General features: G+C 38.7%; 1 protein-coding gene across 2 annotated transcripts; it reads right to left on the reverse strand.

Annotated features, from left to right (window-relative positions):
• Nucleotides 1–1527: 1527 nt before the first annotated feature.
• Nucleotides 1528–19030, reverse strand: pla2g6 (phospholipase A2 group VI). 2 transcript variants are annotated; one of them, XM_014473266.2, is made up of 18 exons: nt 18946–19030; nt 18076–18296; nt 16468–16677; nt 14459–14639; nt 12469–12656; nt 12038–12134; nt 10966–11148; nt 10594–10702; nt 9360–9491; nt 8184–8268; nt 7056–7219; nt 6813–6963; nt 5813–5949; nt 4676–4830; nt 4527–4578; nt 4127–4242; nt 3922–3995; nt 1528–2704 (listed from the first exon to the last, which is right to left on the reverse strand). In XM_014473266.2, exons 2-18 carry the CDS (start codon nt 18288–18290, stop codon nt 2566–2568), a joined length of 2388 nt encoding a protein of 795 aa, XP_014328752.1. In that variant the 5' UTR covers nt 18291–18296; nt 18946–19030; the 3' UTR covers nt 1528–2565. The 2 variants fall into 2 exon arrangements, with proteins under 2 accessions (XP_014328752.1, XP_023190321.1); XM_023334553.1 differs by lacking the exon at nt 9360–9491.
• Nucleotides 19031–19124: the final 94 nt, after the last annotated feature.

Genomic DNA, 19124 nt, shown 5'->3' on the forward strand with positions numbered 1-19124 from the left:
ATTTTTCAACATGCAAACTCCACAAGAACAGAGAAATTTGTTCTCTCAAATATACCATCATATTCCTGCTGCTTGTTGATGCTTGGCCCTGACCCGTTTCTTACTTGTTCTGACAACTATTATCTAAGGGCTTAAAGGGGCAGTATTATATAGTTTCAAGGCACATAGTGCCATTTTATAGCTCTATCAAGTAACTATGTTACCTTTAGTTATAAAATTGCTTTAAATATTAAATGTCTTAAAATAAATTTGACTTTTTAATTTAAGGCCTTGAAATTGGGCCTGTATCTCTTTAAGAAACTCCTGCATAGATGGCTTTTGGTATTTTTGCCAATTTTATATTTGTTTTATTATTTTTGCCAAACTTAATCTTATCTTCTATTTTTATCTGCCTTTGATGTTGTTTGTTGTGAAGCACTTTGGTCAGCTGAGACTGTTGTAAATGTGATAACTCTGAAACTCTGAAATAATTTTGAAAGTCAGACCCAGTGCAATGAAGAAAACACTTACTGGACGCAAGCTGCCTCTTTGAGGAAGTGAAACCAGAGACTTTTTTATGGGAACTCTCTTTCGCTCTAACAACAAAAAACCTGAAATGACTAAGGCTTTTCAAGGCAAGCTAAAGAAGATAAAAAGAAATTTCAATATGCGGATGATACATGCTTTCATTACATAACAGACCACTAATCCGGAAATATTTTTATCTGATTTTGAAAATAAAAACTAATGCAACAATAACTGGTTGCAGAAGTTAATTTTGTGTAGTTTTTAAGTTTGCCGTTTTCTTACTGTCATAAAGGAATATTACTTTTTTGTTTATTTTAGGTAAAGTTATTGAAAATAAGAGTTTCAAATCTTAAGAAAATGTTCATAAACGTGTATTGTTTTAGGAGGGAAAGTGTGAAGTAATTTTAAATATTAGATTTAAAAAGGAATTCATATATTTTTTTAGCATATTTCATTATTTAAAAGTATCTTTGCAAAATTAACAACCCTGAACTATGGGATTTAATCATATTTGGATGTAATTAGATATCTGGAGCTCTTTTAAAGTGCCTTCTCTTTTTATTTTGACTATGTTGGAATGACATGATTTTAGATACATAATTTACATTCATATTCAATAAATTACAATATATATCCTGATGAGCCTCATTTGTCATTAAAAGTAAATTTTTAAAAATGTACTTGAGGAAGGCATTAAAGTCTTAATAAAACCCACATTTCTGTTTTTAAAGATGGTTTATTTTTTTTTTTATTGGTCTGGTGTAATCCTAAATGTTGTTTAATTGACTTTTAGCAAAAAAAATAATCATCATAACTAATAGAAATAAAGATGTTAAAACATAAGTCTTCGTCTAATTAATTTATTTAATATGTGGTCGCGCTGACCATGTTTCAATTCGTTTTCATCAGTTTTTATGAGTTGTTTGTTTTCTCTCTGTGTGTGTGTGTGTGTGTGTGTGTGTGTTTTTAAGAGCTGACAATCTGATGGGATCAAAAATTGCAATAAACTGTAACAACAAAAAAGTAGTAATAAAATTTATTACCATATAAGTAAACACCTCAATATGTGATAGAAAAAAAAAAAAAATCATTATTTGCCTTCGTTATGTTTAGCAGTAGCAGCAGGTCCCGTGATCTGTTACATTTAAGTCTCTGCGAAAGTTTCCAGTTCACATTATGGAGACAGAAAACATTTGGAAATAGGCAGTAAGGAGCGTAGGAGTGCGTCTAAATAATGCGACAATATTAATAACTTATAAATGAATACAAATGATGATATGTGAAAAGAAAACATTACAGACGTGTAAGGCAAATCAGCTGCTCTAATGAAAATAACCTTCAGCATTTTCAGGTGGATACTTCAGAAAACGCCGACACAGAAACAAAACGTCTAACTCCAGTGGTTTTGTAGATGCCTTGCATGAATATGAGAGGGTAAATGAAAACGTCGCTTGAGCCGTTTGTCTTCAACAAAGTGAAGAGAGGGAAGCAGCAGCAGACGTTGACAGTTTCTGTGTCCAATTCTGTTTTTAGCACTTCCTCTATGGTAAGTGGTAAAAACACGTACCTCTATGGCAAGTGTAAGTATTTTTACACTTACCATAGAGTAGTACTTACCATACTGCTCTATGGTAAGTGTAAGTGTTTTTGCACTTATGGTATGTACTCCTCTTACCAAACCTACCAGTATGGTAAGTTTTTATACTGGAGAGGTTTTTGTGTAAACTGAATGTATGTTTATATAAAAACTGTGAACCTGGTAAAGAAAGCAGAAAACACGGTCAGTACTAAGGTCAGTGCTAAGGTCAGTGCTACACGTCTCTCCCCTTCATAAATTCATGCCAAGTTACTTTCAGGCAGATTTCAGTCAGGTTTAAACCTTCCTGTGGTTCACACTTATTTTAGTCGAAAGTTTCAGTGCTTTGTCCTCAAACAGGCCCTTCAGGAAGCACCAAAAATAATTTGTTCTCTTAGAATAGTGGTTGTTCTTGTAGATTGTTAAATATTCATAGGTTTATATCTGCGGTCCCTCTCTGTCGTCTCTTTCTCCTGTCAGCCTCACAGCAGCGTTTTCGCCAGAGATTGAAGCACTTCCCGTTTCTCAAACAGATACATCTGCGTTTCCCACAGCATGTTCACCAGAACCTCGTCGCTCACTTCGTCCAGCATCACCTCCTGAGACAGCTGGGGACTCAGTCTGCACAACGAGACATGCATACAAATCAATTAATTACTGCAGTACTTGGCAAACCTGTTTGAATGCATTATACCTTTAAGTATCAGGAGCAATCAAATTTTTATATACAAAAACTTTTAACTTCGTCTGATTTTAGGGAAAATGCCCGTTAAAAAAACTCAAAAAACGTTCCTTCCTGTCATATGCTCAATTAATTCTGGTCACTTTTACAAATCCACACTCATACTGATACTGTAAACCTTAAAGAGGTTTGCACCAGAAATATTTATGACGTTTTTTTCAAGTTAGTCATCTCCAAAGTCTCTGAGGCCTTTTTTGGACATTTCCTCATCAGACTCATGCCATCTACAATGCACCACTACAGACTACTAGCTCAAATTCTGTATCCTGTTTCCTAATTTAACAAGTATTTGACAATCATCTTTTAATCTAGTAAAATTTAGTTGAGTACATGAGATGAAAAAAATGATTAATGAGTCTTAGCAAAGACACAAAGCCATCAGCAGCCCATATCGGATGGCTTAGTGCTTTAACATCAAAGAGTTAAGCCGCTAAGGTTTCGGGCGCCGTATGCTTTCAGAACATGCTGCTGATTGTGGAACCAGAGGAATGTGCCACTCCAAGGATTCACCTGAGCAATGCGTAAAACTGGTGGGACCCCCAAAGGGCGGATGCTCTATGTCATCGTCTTTATGCAGGCTCAATAAATCCCTTCAAGTGCTTTAAATCCAGACAGTTGTTCACCATTTTCAACATGATTTATTATCTGCTGAACAAAATATTTCATTGTTTCATTTAATTACGCCAAATTCGCTAGCGACTAGTTCATAGTCGCTGCAGGTTACCAGCAGCTGCCTCCCCAGAGGATCAGGACTGTATTATTGATGGGATGTTTTCAACTCCTCACTCGTGTGTCACAACCATTCAGTTGATCGTGGAGCAAGAAAATACGGGACATTTCCCATTTATCTTCTTCATTAGACACGAGTCAAATATTTGGTCATTTGTTGGATTCTGTAGAAGTTCACTGCATCCTCAGAAGGTTAATTAGTCATTTGATTCAGCTGTTGTACGCATGAAAACTTGCAAAAATGTCCGACCGGGGTTTTGAGAAAGAGATGTGATTTAGCTGATATGTTGGCAAAAAATAGGGAAGTGTATGAAAACTGAAAAATCAGGATATAGCAAAGAAAGTGGCATGTTGGCGATCAGCTGACCTGTGGTAGATGGTGTCGATCATTTCACACCAGGCTCTGGCCCGGTCCACGGTGCAGCCATCAGAGTCCGTACACTGCGCATCCAGACAGGTTTTGAATTTAAGACAAAACAGACGATGCAGAATGTTTTGATTATGAATCAGGTGCAAAAAAATAAGATGAGAAATGTCTACAGCTAGGCATAAGATTAGAGTGGTGCACTCACACAGTCCACCAACATTTTGCCCAGCTCCTTGGCGCCTACGAACGTCTTGGCCAGCTCCAGAGGGTTGGACGGTCGGAAAACGTCCACGGAGGTCACCACTTCCTGTGGAGGTTTGCCTGGAAAGACACAACATCACTAGTGACTTCACCCAGAAACCGCAAAATCCCTGACTGTGAAAATAGAACTGAAAGCAAGTTGCATTTCATAGAAATTTATTTGCAGCACATGACGGGACAATTAAATCCCACACAAAGACAGATAACTGCCTTTGTGTGCTGTTTTAAATTGCTGTTTGCATTTAAAACAGCCTTTGCAGATATGCATGATGGATGCAAATGACTTAAAACTTTCATAAGCTGATCTTTCAGTCACATCATTTGTAGTTTTCTGTTAGACCCACCTGTTCCAAGAGAAACAACTATGCCCAGCTTCTTGATGTTCGCTTCACGACCCTGAGAAAGACAACAAATAAAACTGATCTGTAGAACAGCTCAGTGCAGCTGTACATATAGGGATGAGTCAACATCACAAAGCATGCAAATCTGCTACCTCAGCTTTTAATGACTTGTTGAACTGATGGATTTCCGTCATGGCGTCTAGCGTCGGGTTATTGGCCAACAGCCCTCCGTCCAGGAAGCGGCCCATTGGTCGGAAGTAGGTGGGTGCGGCGCCGCTGGAGCGAGCGGCTCTCCATACGAGTTGTTCTGACGTAAAGACACAGATTATGTTAAGGTGAAGAAGTTTGACGCTTTTAGGTTTAAAGCAGAAGGTTTGCTCTGGGAAAATAGATGAGCTCAGAAAGGGCTAAAGTAAGATTCATTTAGGTTTCTGCTATGATTTTGGGGTTTTACCATAACATTCTGCTTCCATGCTATTTCACACTATATTTTTTTCATGTGTTTTTAATTCACGTCCTAATTAATAGACTGAATTAATCCCAATCTGATGAAGAACGTGAGTGCTCCTTTCAATGGGTTTTTGGTCTTTGAGTTACTTCTTCAGAATAAATTTAGGAACTGTTGGGAACTCTGACCTACTATAAAAATAAGGCAAAACAAAACTATTAAATCTCTTTTATGACTATGCTAATTCTTCATTAGATTTATCTCAAAATACTTAGGGGTGGTATTATACATTTTCCAGGCACATATCACCATTTTATAGAACAACTTGATAACAGCAGTTTTATGAAGCCACTTCATTTCAAGCAGCTTCAGCTTTCTGCATGTTTAAGAATAGAAACTTCTTTACACACAGATTGTCATGTTACTTTAATTTACAGATGAAAAACAAAAAAAAGAAGAGATGCCTAATCTGTCTGATGTTAAGATCTAAATGAGCAACATTTCAAGATATTTTAGGCTTTTCGTTGTGAACAATTTCATGACTCAACTTTCTCCTACATACATGTCTACACACCTTCGTCTGTCACCTTCCTACGCTTTCTGGGCGGCTCATCTGTGTATCCTACTATCAACACATCCTCATCCTCCCACCCTGCAACAACAACATGGCTGACACTCAAACAGCACAACTGCATTTCTTCATTCATTTAGAAAAGTGACATGGGGAAAAAAACCAACTAATTCTGCAGGAGAACTTCTCACTTTGTCACCATCTAGTGGTGCTAAAGGTGCACATATATAAAATGAGAGCGATAAGCTACTTTTAAAGTCCGGTGGGTACCTTGTGGGATGGTGAGAGGCTGGAAGGTGGCGGTGGTGGTGTAGGAGGGCTCTCTGCGGACAGACGGAGGGTCATAGTTCCTGAAGATATGGAGCTCACCTGGATGTCTGTCGGCCAGAACGCTGGTCACCATGACCCTGGACGGACAGACAGAAAACGAGAAATGGAGAAAGGACGGCTAAGATGCTGGTACAGGAGGAGATTTATTCAATTATGAGAACAGATTTATTCAATTATGAGATGACCAGTATTGCTTATAATGATTGATTTTACCTTTGTACTTTTAGTGTATGACTAAGTAAGCAAGTAAAATTATGCTGAGATCATTTGTTTATTTTTCAAATACAGTATGAACAAATTTGTTGATATTCCTTTGGATTTTTTTTTAAATTTAATGACCCTTAATGCCAACTGTAGTTAGCATCACAGAGTCCTGTGAGGCATTCAGCCTTATTAAAGAGAGCAAACATGCTGGTGGGTAGCCTGGTGTCGTAGTTTGGATCAACCTGTTTGCTTATGCAAATTATGGAAACGTATAACAGAAACCCATCAAAGACAATTTAAGTTTTAAGATCTGATGGTGACAAATCTGTCACATGTTAAGTCATAATCATCTCCATGGATACCACTATTGACGGAAGAAAAAAAGACAACCTGAAATTTCCCATAATGCATGCAAACTGACACAAAAGTTTGTGGGATTATCATCAGGTAATTTTTTTTAAACAAAATATTCATCCGAATTAATAAGTAAAGCAAAATCTCATTTGTGTTAATTCAGAAAAAGTGATATCATTAACCTTTTGTGAATTTGAACTTCTTTATGGGACACTAATGTTTTATTTAACATGGAGGAAGTACCAACACATTTATGCATGTTTGTAATTGCTGTTCTGGTGAATTAAAGCATTGTATCACTTGCTGCTTTACAAATATTCTTTTTTTTATCATTTCTAGTACTTGTTTTGAAATGTTCTTAATGCCACAATATGATTGAAACCTCGGGAATTTGATGTCTGTCATCTTTGTGTTCTCTCCAAACTCTTTCTTCAGGAAGTCCTCCAGCGGTGCGGATTCATAAGGCCTGGACCCTCTGAACACCTGCTCCTTCATTCTGAAGTACAGGCAGCGCAGGTACTCCATGGACTTACCTTCACACAGAGGACACAACATTTTAGTTCTGGTGGCACACACACACACACACACACACACACACACCCAGGTAAGAAAACCAAAAACACACCGTGGATTATTGCTAACGCGAGGATGCCTCCGGTGCTTGTCCCAGCGACCCAGTCGAAAAGCTCCCTGGTCGGCCGACCCGCCTCCTTCTCCAGGGCGATCAGCATCTGGATCAGAACCAGTCCTTTGATACCGCCACCGTCCAGACAAAGCAGTCTGTCTATCCTGCAGTTAAATTTGGATTAAACACTGTTAACCATTAAAGAAAATTACAAATAAATTAGATAAGTGTATAAATGACATTATTACTTTATCATAAATTTTTGATGAGAAAATCTCATCAACCATCAATATTTCCACTAAATAAAGAGACAAAAATAAATAGCATGTTTGATGGAGGAAGATCCTTTCAGACTCTGAGCTCAAAGCGAGATGCCAGAGGAGCACCAAACTTTATTTTAAAATATTAGACAATTAATTTAATTTCACATAGTTATCACGGTAGAAGCCATTTGTTTGTTACTTAATGAAATATATTTGTCCTATTTGATGTTTGTTTTGACGTACACTGCAACGAACGAGGTAATTAGTCCAACGTTTGTCGTTTATTGAACGTTCAGAAACTACAGCGGCTGTGATGCGCCACGGCAAACGTAAGCAAAGGTAAAATAACCTGAACAGGCGATCAACTCTAAGCCACTCCTACCTTTTTACTCTCTCTCTGTCGTTTTAGCACACCCGTTGCCGTGGCAACCGCCTGCCACAAGCCGAGCAGAGATTACTTTAAAAACATAACATTCAGTTTGTTATGCCGTTATGTTTTTAAAAACATAACGGCGGCGTTCAGTTTGTCTCCTACTTCCGAGAAAACGGTCGATCGCGATCAACGTATTGAGCACCCCTGTTGTAGAACAACACGAATTACAACAAAATAACAGAATAAGGGATGCACAGATTGCAATTTTCTGACCAAACACTGATATTGAAAAAGCCTGAACTGCTGATTCTAACTTTTGGTGATTTTATTTTATTTTTTCAAGTTGCTCACAACAGAACAAAGGGCTCAGTGGTCGATATTCAGACCTTTGCGGATGCAGATCTGATCGGTTTCTCATGCAAATATCGGCTGATCATCCAAAATTAAAGAAATTAAATACATTTCCACTCAACAAATATTTCACACACTTACTTCTTTTTCTCCATTACTTGTCCATCAATTTCAGATTTGCCAATTGCTCCCATTGCAGCCCCGACGTACAGGATGTCCTGAAACCCTGTAAAACAGTGATAAAAGCCGGTAACTACATGCTGTCAAAATGATAAAAAAGCGAAGAGGAGACTGGGATTTCTAAAAGCTATGAAGCCGTTCGAAAAGAAGCATCAAGTATCACTTTAAAATAGCAAATTATTAAGCTTGATGCACTTGTACTAAAAATAAATTAGTTTAAATTTCAGAGCACTGAAAAATTGCAAGCAATGCCTTAGTGTAAACACAGTCATCTTTGATGAAATGCAATAATAAGAGGCCCATTTGTCAGATTAAAAGTACCGTTTGAAAATAACCTCTAAGCAGGAGGTAAATATGAGTTTCATTTAGCCCAAATTTATTTTTTTAGTAATATTTCTTATTGTTCTGTTGTAATATTCTAATGTTAAAAAACATGTTTTCATTAGCAGTGAGTGGAAAATCATCATAACTAACAAAAATAAAGGCTTTGAAAGATCCAGCTGTTGATCTATACAATCCACATGTCAAACTCAAGGCCTGAGGGCCAAATCCGGCCCGCCATAGCTTTTTATGTGGCCCTCTCTGATCTAACGGGCCACATAAATACAACCTTCAAGATAACAACTGTATGCTGAAATACTGTTTTATCAACCTAATCAAAGGAGGTTTTATCTGTATTCTGCCAAATTACATCAAGGTGAAAAGATGTTCAATATAATTTAATTTTAACAAGTACTCATCGAATAAAGAGTTAGACACTTATTTATATTTTTTCAATATTTTCTGCCACAACCGGCCCTTCATGAAGATTTATGACCTCACTGTGAAATGAAAATAAGTATCAGAGTTTCCCCCAGGGCATTATAAGCCTGGCAGGCCACCAGGCTTTATTTGCCCCTCCCCCGTTCCCACCAGGCTAAGTCTAATTTATTTATTTTAAATTTTTTTTTTTTTATAAACACCAGTCACAGTGATGGCAAAGAAAGCTTAAGCAAGGTTTAGACCCAGTGGACTCCGCCAGGCTTGGCCAGATCTCTGGGGGGAAACCCTGCACAGCCCTGATCAAAATGTGTCTCATTTAGTGCTAAAGCTCCTGAAACAAACGGGTCTTCTCAGGCTCCTGGGTGCTGGCGTTACCTATGGCTCGAGGCTTGGTCTTGTTTGAGACTGGAGGAGGAGGAAGAGGAGGAGGGCTGCTGGGGGAGCGAGGAAGGCAGCGCTGCACTCCTACACTACACAGCATGTCCAGCAGGATCTTTCTATTAGGACCTTTCAGGTTAGTACAAAACACAAGCCAACATGGCGGGCACGCGAGCATGCCACGAACACAGGACAGACAGAGAGAGAGAGAGAGAGAGATTGAGATGGAGAGATACGTAACAGACAGAGAGGGAGGAGAGTAAGCAGAGAGATTTGTAAACGGTTAGCAATCGTCATGCATCTTCAAAAACAAATCAATAAATGACAGGAAACTCAATTAAGCATAATTTCCCACTCAGAACAAACTCAGATTTTACTGGAAGCTTCTTTATAAGTCAACAACAGATCCATTTTGAAAAAAAAAAAGTACTATTACTACTAATAATAAAATAATAATGTTTGGATCATCTAAGAGACATAAACTTTTGGCAAGCATTTCTATTTTTGGTATAATATCTGTTGGTAACAGTTTAAATGTACTTAATGTCTTTTCAACATTTTGCATGTTTATATAGAGGCTGCTCTACAATTGTTCTATTTTTGAAATATAAGCACATTTATTTCCACACATTAGCTATCCACAGAAATGGTTCTTCAAACTATTTTTTTTTTAAACTGAGAAATGAAGGAACTCAAAGTAAAATAGTGATTTCTGTACATTTTTAGAGGATTATCAGATCAATTTATTTTGAGTGTTTTTATATTAAAAAAATTAACAATAGTCCAATTAACTGAAATTTCTGACTAAACCAAGGCGTCATGGATTAAAAATAATTTGATGAGCAACTTAAAAGCTCTAACTTTTAAGTAGTTCATCACATCACGAACTCTTTAAAGTAATATTCTGAATGTCACAGAAAAGAACACTAAACTGAGGGTTAGTTTTACTTTAAGCTGTGAAAAAAAATCCTCTTTTTATGCCTCTAAAGATTCATTAATAAATACAAAAATTACACTTTAAAATACAGAATTTTAACTTAAGTCTTTCCTGGATGTTTTCACTTGTAAGCATGCACATTTCTGTTATTTACACTGCAGCACATGCTTTTAAGTGATATCCAATGACTTGTATCAACATCTTAGTTTAGAAAAAACAACTTACTTTATTGTTAATTTTATTTTAACAAACCAGGCTAGCAGCAGTCGCGGTTTAACCGTCAATCTCGCCCACCTTTGCTGGTGCGAGCTGCGATCAGCCCGGGTGTTTCTCCCAGGTTGTTGTGGATCTCAACATCGGCGCCAAACACGATCAAACCTTTAATCAGCTCCATGTGGTCCATCTAGTGAGAATAGGCACAAAAAAAATAAGCATTATTGTTGTTTGGAAATAAACTACATTTCTGATGCAATAAATGACATCAAAACATCAAATATGAAGTATTTTAATAATAAATCACAGTGGAAATCATTTTGCCAGTATAGATTGTTATTCACTAAAGAGTTAAATTTTTTATTTCAATATAATCTGTAAATGTCCATGAGACGGTGTTGCTTTAACCCCATAAAAAGACGAACAAATGTGTCCGTCTGTTAAAACAGGAACCTTCATAGCGAGGTGCAGGGCCGTGTTTCCGTCCTGGCCCTTCAGGTTGGCGTTGGCCCCGTGGGTCAGCAGCACCATGGCGGCCTCAAAGTGGCCCTTCTTGGTCAGAACGTGGAGGGCGCTCTCGCCGGTCTTGCTGAGGTAGTTTATCTCGCAGCCGCGGTCCAGCAGCATGCGGCACATCTGGCAGAGAGGAAGCACAACGGACGCCTTCCTTTTTCATTTTAAGTTTAAAGGTTAAAGTTTCATTTAAAGTTTAATGGGGAAGCTGATTCATTTAATGCTTTAAATGAAACAACAACGTAGCTTCCTGCCATCACCTCAAATCATCTAACAGGCCTGTCACAATGACACATTTCACTGGACGATAAATTGGCCCTGTAATTATTGCGATAAACGATAATATTATTGTTTTGAGATAATTTCCAAGTAATGTATTAGTAATGCCATAATAATGCACGTCCGCCCTCTCAAAGACTAATGAATAGAAATGCAGAAGTCCACTATAAATATCTGTAACGGTCCTGATGTTTTAGAAAATTCTACATTGGGTATTTGTGACAATGTGCCTGATCCTAAATGCACAATTGAGCAAATTAAAGTTGTGTTTTTTTTACATGTTTGACCAAGAGGCATGTAAAAACGTTAAATATGAAATGTTTAGTTAGCAAATAAATTTGTAATTTAGTACATTTATGTCTGTGTTTTTTTTAAAAAAAACGTTTCAAGTAGATCCAGCTCTCTGTATCAGATCGGTACCGGCCGATACTAAACCTCAGATATCGGTATTGGAAATGGAAAAAAGTGGATCGCAACTAGTACATCACAACTAGTAAAACATTAATTTCATAAAGAATATTTAACATGGAATCTAGAAGGTACTTTAAATATCCAAAATAAAACATGACAACCAAAACTGATAAATGGAAATGAACCATACTGAGTCTCTGTAAACAAAGTTGCCCTTTCAAAATATCTTACTCATCAGAATGTAAATCATGGAGCTCATTGTAATTGATCATGCGATTGATTAATAATATGTAACATTAACAGTTAGAGCAGAAGCCTCTACCTCGGCGGTTTTGGCCCAGTGCAGGGGCGTCCCTCCGTACACGGAGTCTTGGGCTTGCAGCTGGGACGGATCTGCTTTGAGAATCTCCTCCACGCAGCTGACAAACAAACACACAACATGGACAACCTCACATTTCCTAAATTGAATCATTTATAATTTCCGATGCTTATGGCACCTTCGCTAGGTTTGTCAAAGTTTCACTTTAGCTGAAATGCTGTTTTATGCGTGTGTAAGGCCGTTTTATAATGATGTTTTATACACAATTACTACAAAGCACAAAACGAATCATAAACATCGATTTCCACTGATTTAATTAGTCTGCAGGTCAGAGGAACAACAAACAGAGCCACTTCCTTCCTGGAGACAATTCTTGTAGCACAGCGAGGAAAAGAAAGGCAACTCCAGCTTGTTCCTTTTGTTTGTCCACTCACCCCTTCTCGCTGTATTTCATGGCAGTGTGGATGGGGTTTCCTGTGCTGCCCATGGTGTCGCACTTGGCCCCCCCCTCCAGCAGGGCTTTGACGGACTCCACCCGGCCCAGACGGCAGGCCACGTGGAGCGGCGTTTCTCCGTTGCTGTTGAGCTCGTTCACCCCTGAGCACAGCCGTGAGCACAGAGCCTGTGCAGGACAGCGTGGAAAGTTACATTTTAATATTAATATTAATATTGCTTAATTACAGGTTGTGAAGTATTCTTTAATTATTATTTCTAGTGATATCAGAGCCACACCCAACCTGATTTCCAGTTTTCCTAAACCGTTGACCCGCTGATACAGATTTAAGCTAATTCTGATTCCTTTTCAAGAGCTAATTTATCGGAAGAAATAAGAACTGAATGCAAACATTTTTCTGAGTATCCCTGCCCCTGAGTTGTCATGAGTTATTTATTTTGGATGCTGAGGTCACATTGTGGGTGTAAGAGGGCAGTTGACGTTCAAAATCGCGTTTAGAGTTTTATATTAGGAATGAGAGTAGTTAGCGCCGCTAGCATGCTAACTCCACCATCTCCAGGAGTATTTCCTAAGGAAGGAAGCCGAAAATAAAGTATACTCTCAAGTAGACAAAGGTTAAAAGCTGAAAATGATGATGTCTTGGTCTCTCACAGTCTTAAATTGTAGAGATGTCTCAACTAGAGTTGCACCGATAAATCAGCCGGACAAATTTCTTTAATTTTCTTAATTTTGCATGATTGAGGATACTTAAAGCTGCAGTAGCCTCATATATGCACCACTCAGACCCTCCCCCTTTATCTCTGCTATGCTGTGCTCAGGCTAGTTGGTGACAGTTTTCCTGGAACAGTAGGTTGTTTCTCCGCCATTAGTACATCGAGCAGCGCATACACAAGCATGATCAACAGCGCAAAGACCCTCCTCCTGCCTCTGACTGGTTGTTTTTGACTGGGAGCGGTTCTTTTCTTCAGACCACAGTAGCAGCACGGGAGGAGAAACTTGATTTTTTTCCCCCGCAGATTATTTTTCTGCTACAAAATTGTCACAACATTTTGACAGTTTTAACAAATGTGTAAAAAAAAACATATTTTTGTAAAAGTTACATACTGCAAAGAAATGTAACTTCTTCAGACCTCCGCAAAGGTCTGAAAATCAGTCACTGTCGCCTTTTGCTCTGCTGTGAGAGAAGACTGAGTGAAAGACCCGCCCACATGCAGGCAAGTTGTTAGCTAAAGTTGCTAACAACTTAGCAACTCTGTTGTTACATTTAGCTTCTTTTAAGTCAAAATAAATCAGAATCAGTCTGTTAGGTTTATTTAAAAATGAAAATCATAAAACTCCAATCTGTGCACCCCTCGTATCAACATTTAGTATAAAAAGCAGCTTCTTTTTAAACAGGATCTCTGGGCTTCCATTGTCTTCAGTTTTAAACACCTCAGTAATTATAGCTTACATTGAATCTTCTCCAAATCTGTCAACTTCTCTGAGCATTTCTCCTCCTTCTAGCTACAGATCACCTCCTCCCAGACTCGCAGCCTGTGTGCACTTGTCCAAATACTTTGAAAAAATGTACAATTACTAGCAGCCCGTTTCAAAATACGGTTTCCAGTAAAACTAATGCGCCCCTTGACCTGCAGAACTCTTCCCACAACAAGTCAGGTGTGATGTTTGTGACAGGCTGCTGCAGGCTTTACCTTCGCATTTCCCCAAGTGTTAACACCTGTCACCGACAACTACGTATCCCTAGTGGGAAAGTAACACAACGCCATGCTGTCAAGAGATTCAGTGCATCGGTTTGACCTTGAATATCCAGGACTTTTTTTTGTTTTATATTTGCTCCTTTAAAAACATATGAATAAGAAGTTGGGCTGAAACACATTTAATAGCTGAACAAAACCAAAAGTCATCAATCATCAGTGCAACCCCCTTCGGGCTTTGAGCGCCCTTTGACCTGGGCGTTGTTCAGGTCTCACCTGGATGATGACGGGAGAATCCTGCTTGGAGGCGTAGTGCATGGGGGTTTCTCCGTTCTGGTCTCTGATGTCGGTGCGGGCCTGGCTCTCGTCCAGCAGCTCCTTCACGCACGCCAAGTCGCCCCGTTCGCACGCCCGGTGCAGAGGCGTCTGGCCCGACGCGTCCCGCGCGTTGATCTGGCTGAGAGCAGAAATTGTAAAAGGTTTGACATTTTAAAGTACAACATTGGAGAATGACTTGCCAAACAGCTATGCTGGCTGTTAAGAAAAGGCTCCCAGGAGGTTCCCATTACATCCACAGAGAATCGACGGCCAGCTGGCTGAGCTTTTAGGTTTACGGCTGGCTTGTGTTTTAATGGCGTGCTGCACAGACCGAGGAGAGCTTTGAACTTGCTGAGAATCTTTGTCAGTCTACTAGTTTGAATTTTGGGAAACTAAACAGAAAGTTTCCAAAAGTACAAACAGAATATTTAGATTTTCTTTTCATGATGCGTAAAACAGGGATCTAGGAGTTAGTCGAAGAAAGTAACAGTGTAGTGAATGCATTAGAGGCTAACGGGCTTCAACCTTTAAAATAACTCTTAATTGATTTTGACATTTTCAAGGCGTTTTAAATCCTTAATGGCATTGAACGCCTGTTAGCTGGAGTGGCCCATGCTGACTGTTTATTACTTCTGTTACCTTTGGCAAGAAGAAAGCTTACAAAGCCTTAATTTCTCTGCAGTATACCAAATCTGTTAGTTTTTGGAAGAGTAAATCTGTCAATTGTGGTGTCCCTCAAGAATCCATATTGGGAAAATGCTCAATGGCTAATTAAATTCTACAGATAAACAAAAGCAAATTGAAGATTTTCATCTGATCTGGCTAATACGTCTTCAAACATTGTATTCCCATTTTTTTCCATTATTTTTCTCCATTGGGCTCCAGCCTGGATTGCTGGTGTCGCTTTTTATTAACTTTTTGATAAGGATTACCTCCTTACATTTCAATACTGATGTCTAGTCACACTGGAAAAGGCATGAAGATAACGAGGCTTAATAACTTCAAAATCTGAAAATAATAAGCGAGACAGAATCCCTCCTGCGTTGGCGCCACTTTACAGAATCGATTTTAAAACATTTTGTGGAATGTTTTAAAGTTTTGTATATAGTTTGGCACCAAATTACATTTTAGAAACCATTTTCCTTTTTCCATTTCACAGGTTCATAGGTCACCCCGTGTTGTGGACCAAAAGCGCAACAATAACATTTAGTTATGTTGCCATTTTTGTTCAGTTTGGTTCATATTTTTTATATTTATGATTCAATTAAAATGAAAAATGCTTTTAATTATTCAAAAGGGAAATTAAATGTTCTTGTAACTTATCATCCAAGTATCCTCTAAGAGTCAATGTACATGATGATGAAGGCAAGAAGATTCTCCACTAGCAGTCAGTCCTCCAACTAATCTGAAGAGGCCTCTGTCTGAAGACAGCTGCGGTCTCAAACCCGTCATGACATCCTGGCAGCTCAGTTTGCAGTGATACATCCTGAATGACAGCATGAGTTGTTAGGAACCATTAGCTAATGCTAATGCTAACCCACCTAATTTGTTTTTCGTCATTAAATCTCTCTTTGGCTGTATTTGGCAATATAGAAATGTGAGATGATATTGATATCCAATATTAATATTGCTCTTATGGATGATAACTGACATTTAATAATATTATATGTATTTCTCTACCTTTTCAACACATTTGAAAAAACAAAAACTACCAGAAGCAAATGGCAACAAGATGAAGACCAATACTGGCTGTTCGGTTTCATTTACCGGACCGATACCAATATGTTAAAAAAAATCACGATGTGTCATATATCGTATAGTTTTTATCTGTTTTGAGGTTTAGAGCACAACACTTTGGTCACCTCTGTTCTTTTGGATGTGATTCATAAATCATGTTAATTTGCTCTCTCAATATTACTGAAAGGTAAGATACCATGAACAAAGTATGTAGCAGCGTGGTTAGCTACCTCTGAACGTAGTTATGTTTGAGGCACTCTCTCATGCCCGTCTCCACGGCGATGTGAGCAGAGCTCCAGTCAGGGTGGCTGCGAAGGCAGTCCACGATGGTCTGCGCCGTGTCCGCCTTCAGGGGCAGAATCTCGTAGAAAGGTCGCAGCTTGAGGGCGTACTGGGGGAACCAGTTCATGGCATCCTCCTCTGACCCCACCTGAAACAGCCTGCGGACGGCGCAGTGGTGAGCCAGAACATTTCCAAGAAGTGAAAGGAGAAACTGAACTTTGCCCTGTAGAAATGTGGTAAACCTAACCAGTTTGATTTCTATGAATGAGAATAACACCTTATCTCTGTTAAGCGCAGCTTTTGAATATTTTCAAGTCTTATTTTTATTTATTTTATTGGGATTTTATGCAATAACCCAACATAACACTCTGTAAACAGGAAGAAAAATAATACATGACTTAACATAATTAGCAAATAAAAATATGACTGTCTGTTTTATTTAGGGGTATTCGAGAAAAAGGGGCAGAAAAACAGGCTTGTAATAGTGTTGGCATGTGTTTGCTAGATTGTTTTGTTTTAGTTTAGTTTTGATTAGTTATTGCAGTAGTTTTAGTTAGTTCTGAGGTGCAGAATTCAAAAAGGTCAAAGTATTGCATTATGATTATGTATACATCAATTTGGTAATAAGAACATACGAAAAAATTGATTCAATAATTGTTGAGCAACCAACACTACTGGTGTTTTATCCCAACTTTTGCCGCCGCCATTTTGTGGTCCAGCTAAGTGCCACCAGAAGTACTGAGTGCTATAATTTGCCAACAGCTGACGTAAACTGCTTGTGTGACAGGAAAAAATTAATTAATTTAAAATTAGTTTGAAAGGCTAATAAATAGATTCATAAACACAAAACTGAAGGATATCATATGTATAATTTCAGTATGTTTTAGTTAGTTTTACTAACACACAATATAGTTCTAGTTAGTTTTTCCCCATTAGGCACCATTTTTATTTAATTTGGTTAACAAAAAGGTTTCCTCAATTTCAGTTTTCATTATGTTGTTAGTTTTATTTAACTACAATAACACTGCTGTAAAATGTTTAACATATTTTGTTGCAAAACAAAATGTTTGAATACAATGTATCACTTTCAGAATTACCACCACTCTGTGTCGGTCCATCACGTAAAAGTAATCGCATTTGTGTTTGGTAACATTGTGTTTGAAAATGTCTAAGGCATGGGAGTATTTTAGCAAAGCACTTTATGGATGTTTGTATATAATTGCGTATTCAGAATATTTGGCGTTTTAACACTCAGACAGTTCACGTTTTAGGAGTGGCTTTAGAAAATTCAGAAAAACAAACAATACATTCCACGAGTAACTCTAGGAAAAATACACAGAATGTCCCTTAACTTGTTCTACGGGTTTTGAAGCAGCTGAGGTCATCTTAAAATATCCAAGGCCTGTTTTTCAGGTTTTAATCTACATGAGAGAGAACTATAGACGTGCTTAACAATGGTGGTCAAAGGTAACCGAAAATAAATAAAAAAACAAACAAACCGCCACTGTGGAGGAAAATGAGGACAATAACGTTCTACAGTGGTGATCTATACTGACCTCAGGGCCACAGTGGGCGTTTCGGGGGACAGGAGCACGCAGTCCCATGACTGGCACTGTGTGTTTTTGTACAGGACCATGCGTCCTTCCTCCTTCAGCCGAACTTTGCCCCCTCCTCCATAATCAGACAGCTGGACGTCTTTGACCCGGTAAGGGTTTATGAAGAGGGTCGACACGGAGGAGACGGTGTCCAGCAGCCGGCCCAGGAACTGCATCGCTACCTTAAAACGAGGAACACGATTAATCAGAGTAAATCTGTGATCTCTGATCTACAACGTGTGTTAAACTAGCATCCCTCCGTTTACTAGAGTTTTCTCCAGGAACACCTGTGGGATTCTTGTCAGCATGAATGATTTATTTAGTCCCCTGGGAAGTGATGTCACAATTTAAGTGGAGCAACAAGTTGTTTTTTTTTGTTTTTTTCAGCAGATACTTTCATTATGTTGCTACTTTAGCTGTTCAGTAACACCCTTTCTAAGAAAAGAAGAGCTCCACATGTACAGTCACAATTGATTTCCAATGTTGTGTTTGGTGGTTTAACCAGCAGGGCTGACTGTAGCTGTTAACAGCGCCACCTCGGTCTGTGACCTTCATTTTTCTATGAAGACTAAATACAAATACAGCTGCTCATCGTCTGGATGTTGAACAAACAACTCCACCAATGATATTCACCTATTTCCTGAATCTATTATCGTATAGGGAGCGCATATACCAGCGCTACACTCTGCAGAATCACGTATAGAAACCACATTCAGCCCTCCATGTTTCTGGTTTAAAGTTCCTTAATAATCGCAGTGTAAAGATGATGCGGACATTTAGTTGTCAGTTGCTGCTAATCGCATTAAACTGGCATAAAACCAGCGAGCTTACCTGCTAGCTGCTGTCGGTGCGGCGGACAGCCTGACTTTTGACAGCTACATCAGCAGCCGACGCCGCAACCAAACCTGCTCTGAACACCTTGATTGGCGCGAGCTTGTCCAATCAGAGCGCAGGATTGAGACGCGCTGGATGAGGAGGGCGGGGCCTGATTGAAGGAGACGCTCCGGTTC

Source organism: Xiphophorus maculatus, chromosome 5, assembly GCF_002775205.1.
Source record: "Xiphophorus maculatus strain JP 163 A chromosome 5, X_maculatus-5.0-male, whole genome shotgun sequence".
Classification (NCBI taxonomy): Eukaryota; Metazoa; Chordata; class Actinopteri; order Cyprinodontiformes; family Poeciliidae; genus Xiphophorus; species Xiphophorus maculatus.

Coding starts and splice junctions, on each gene's coding strand:
- pla2g6 (XM_014473266.2), bottom strand. CDS start 18,290: ATGCAGTTCCTGGGCCGGCTGCTGGACACCGTCTCCTCCGTGTCGACC. Junction 8,269..9,359: donor GACCAAGCCTCGAGCCATAG/GTAACGCCAGCA, acceptor ACTGTTTTACAG/GGTTTCAGGACATCCTGTAC. Junction 5,950..6,812: donor ACAGACATCAAATTCCCGAG/GTTTCAATCATA, acceptor CTGTCCGTCCAG/GGTCATGGTGACCAGCGTTC.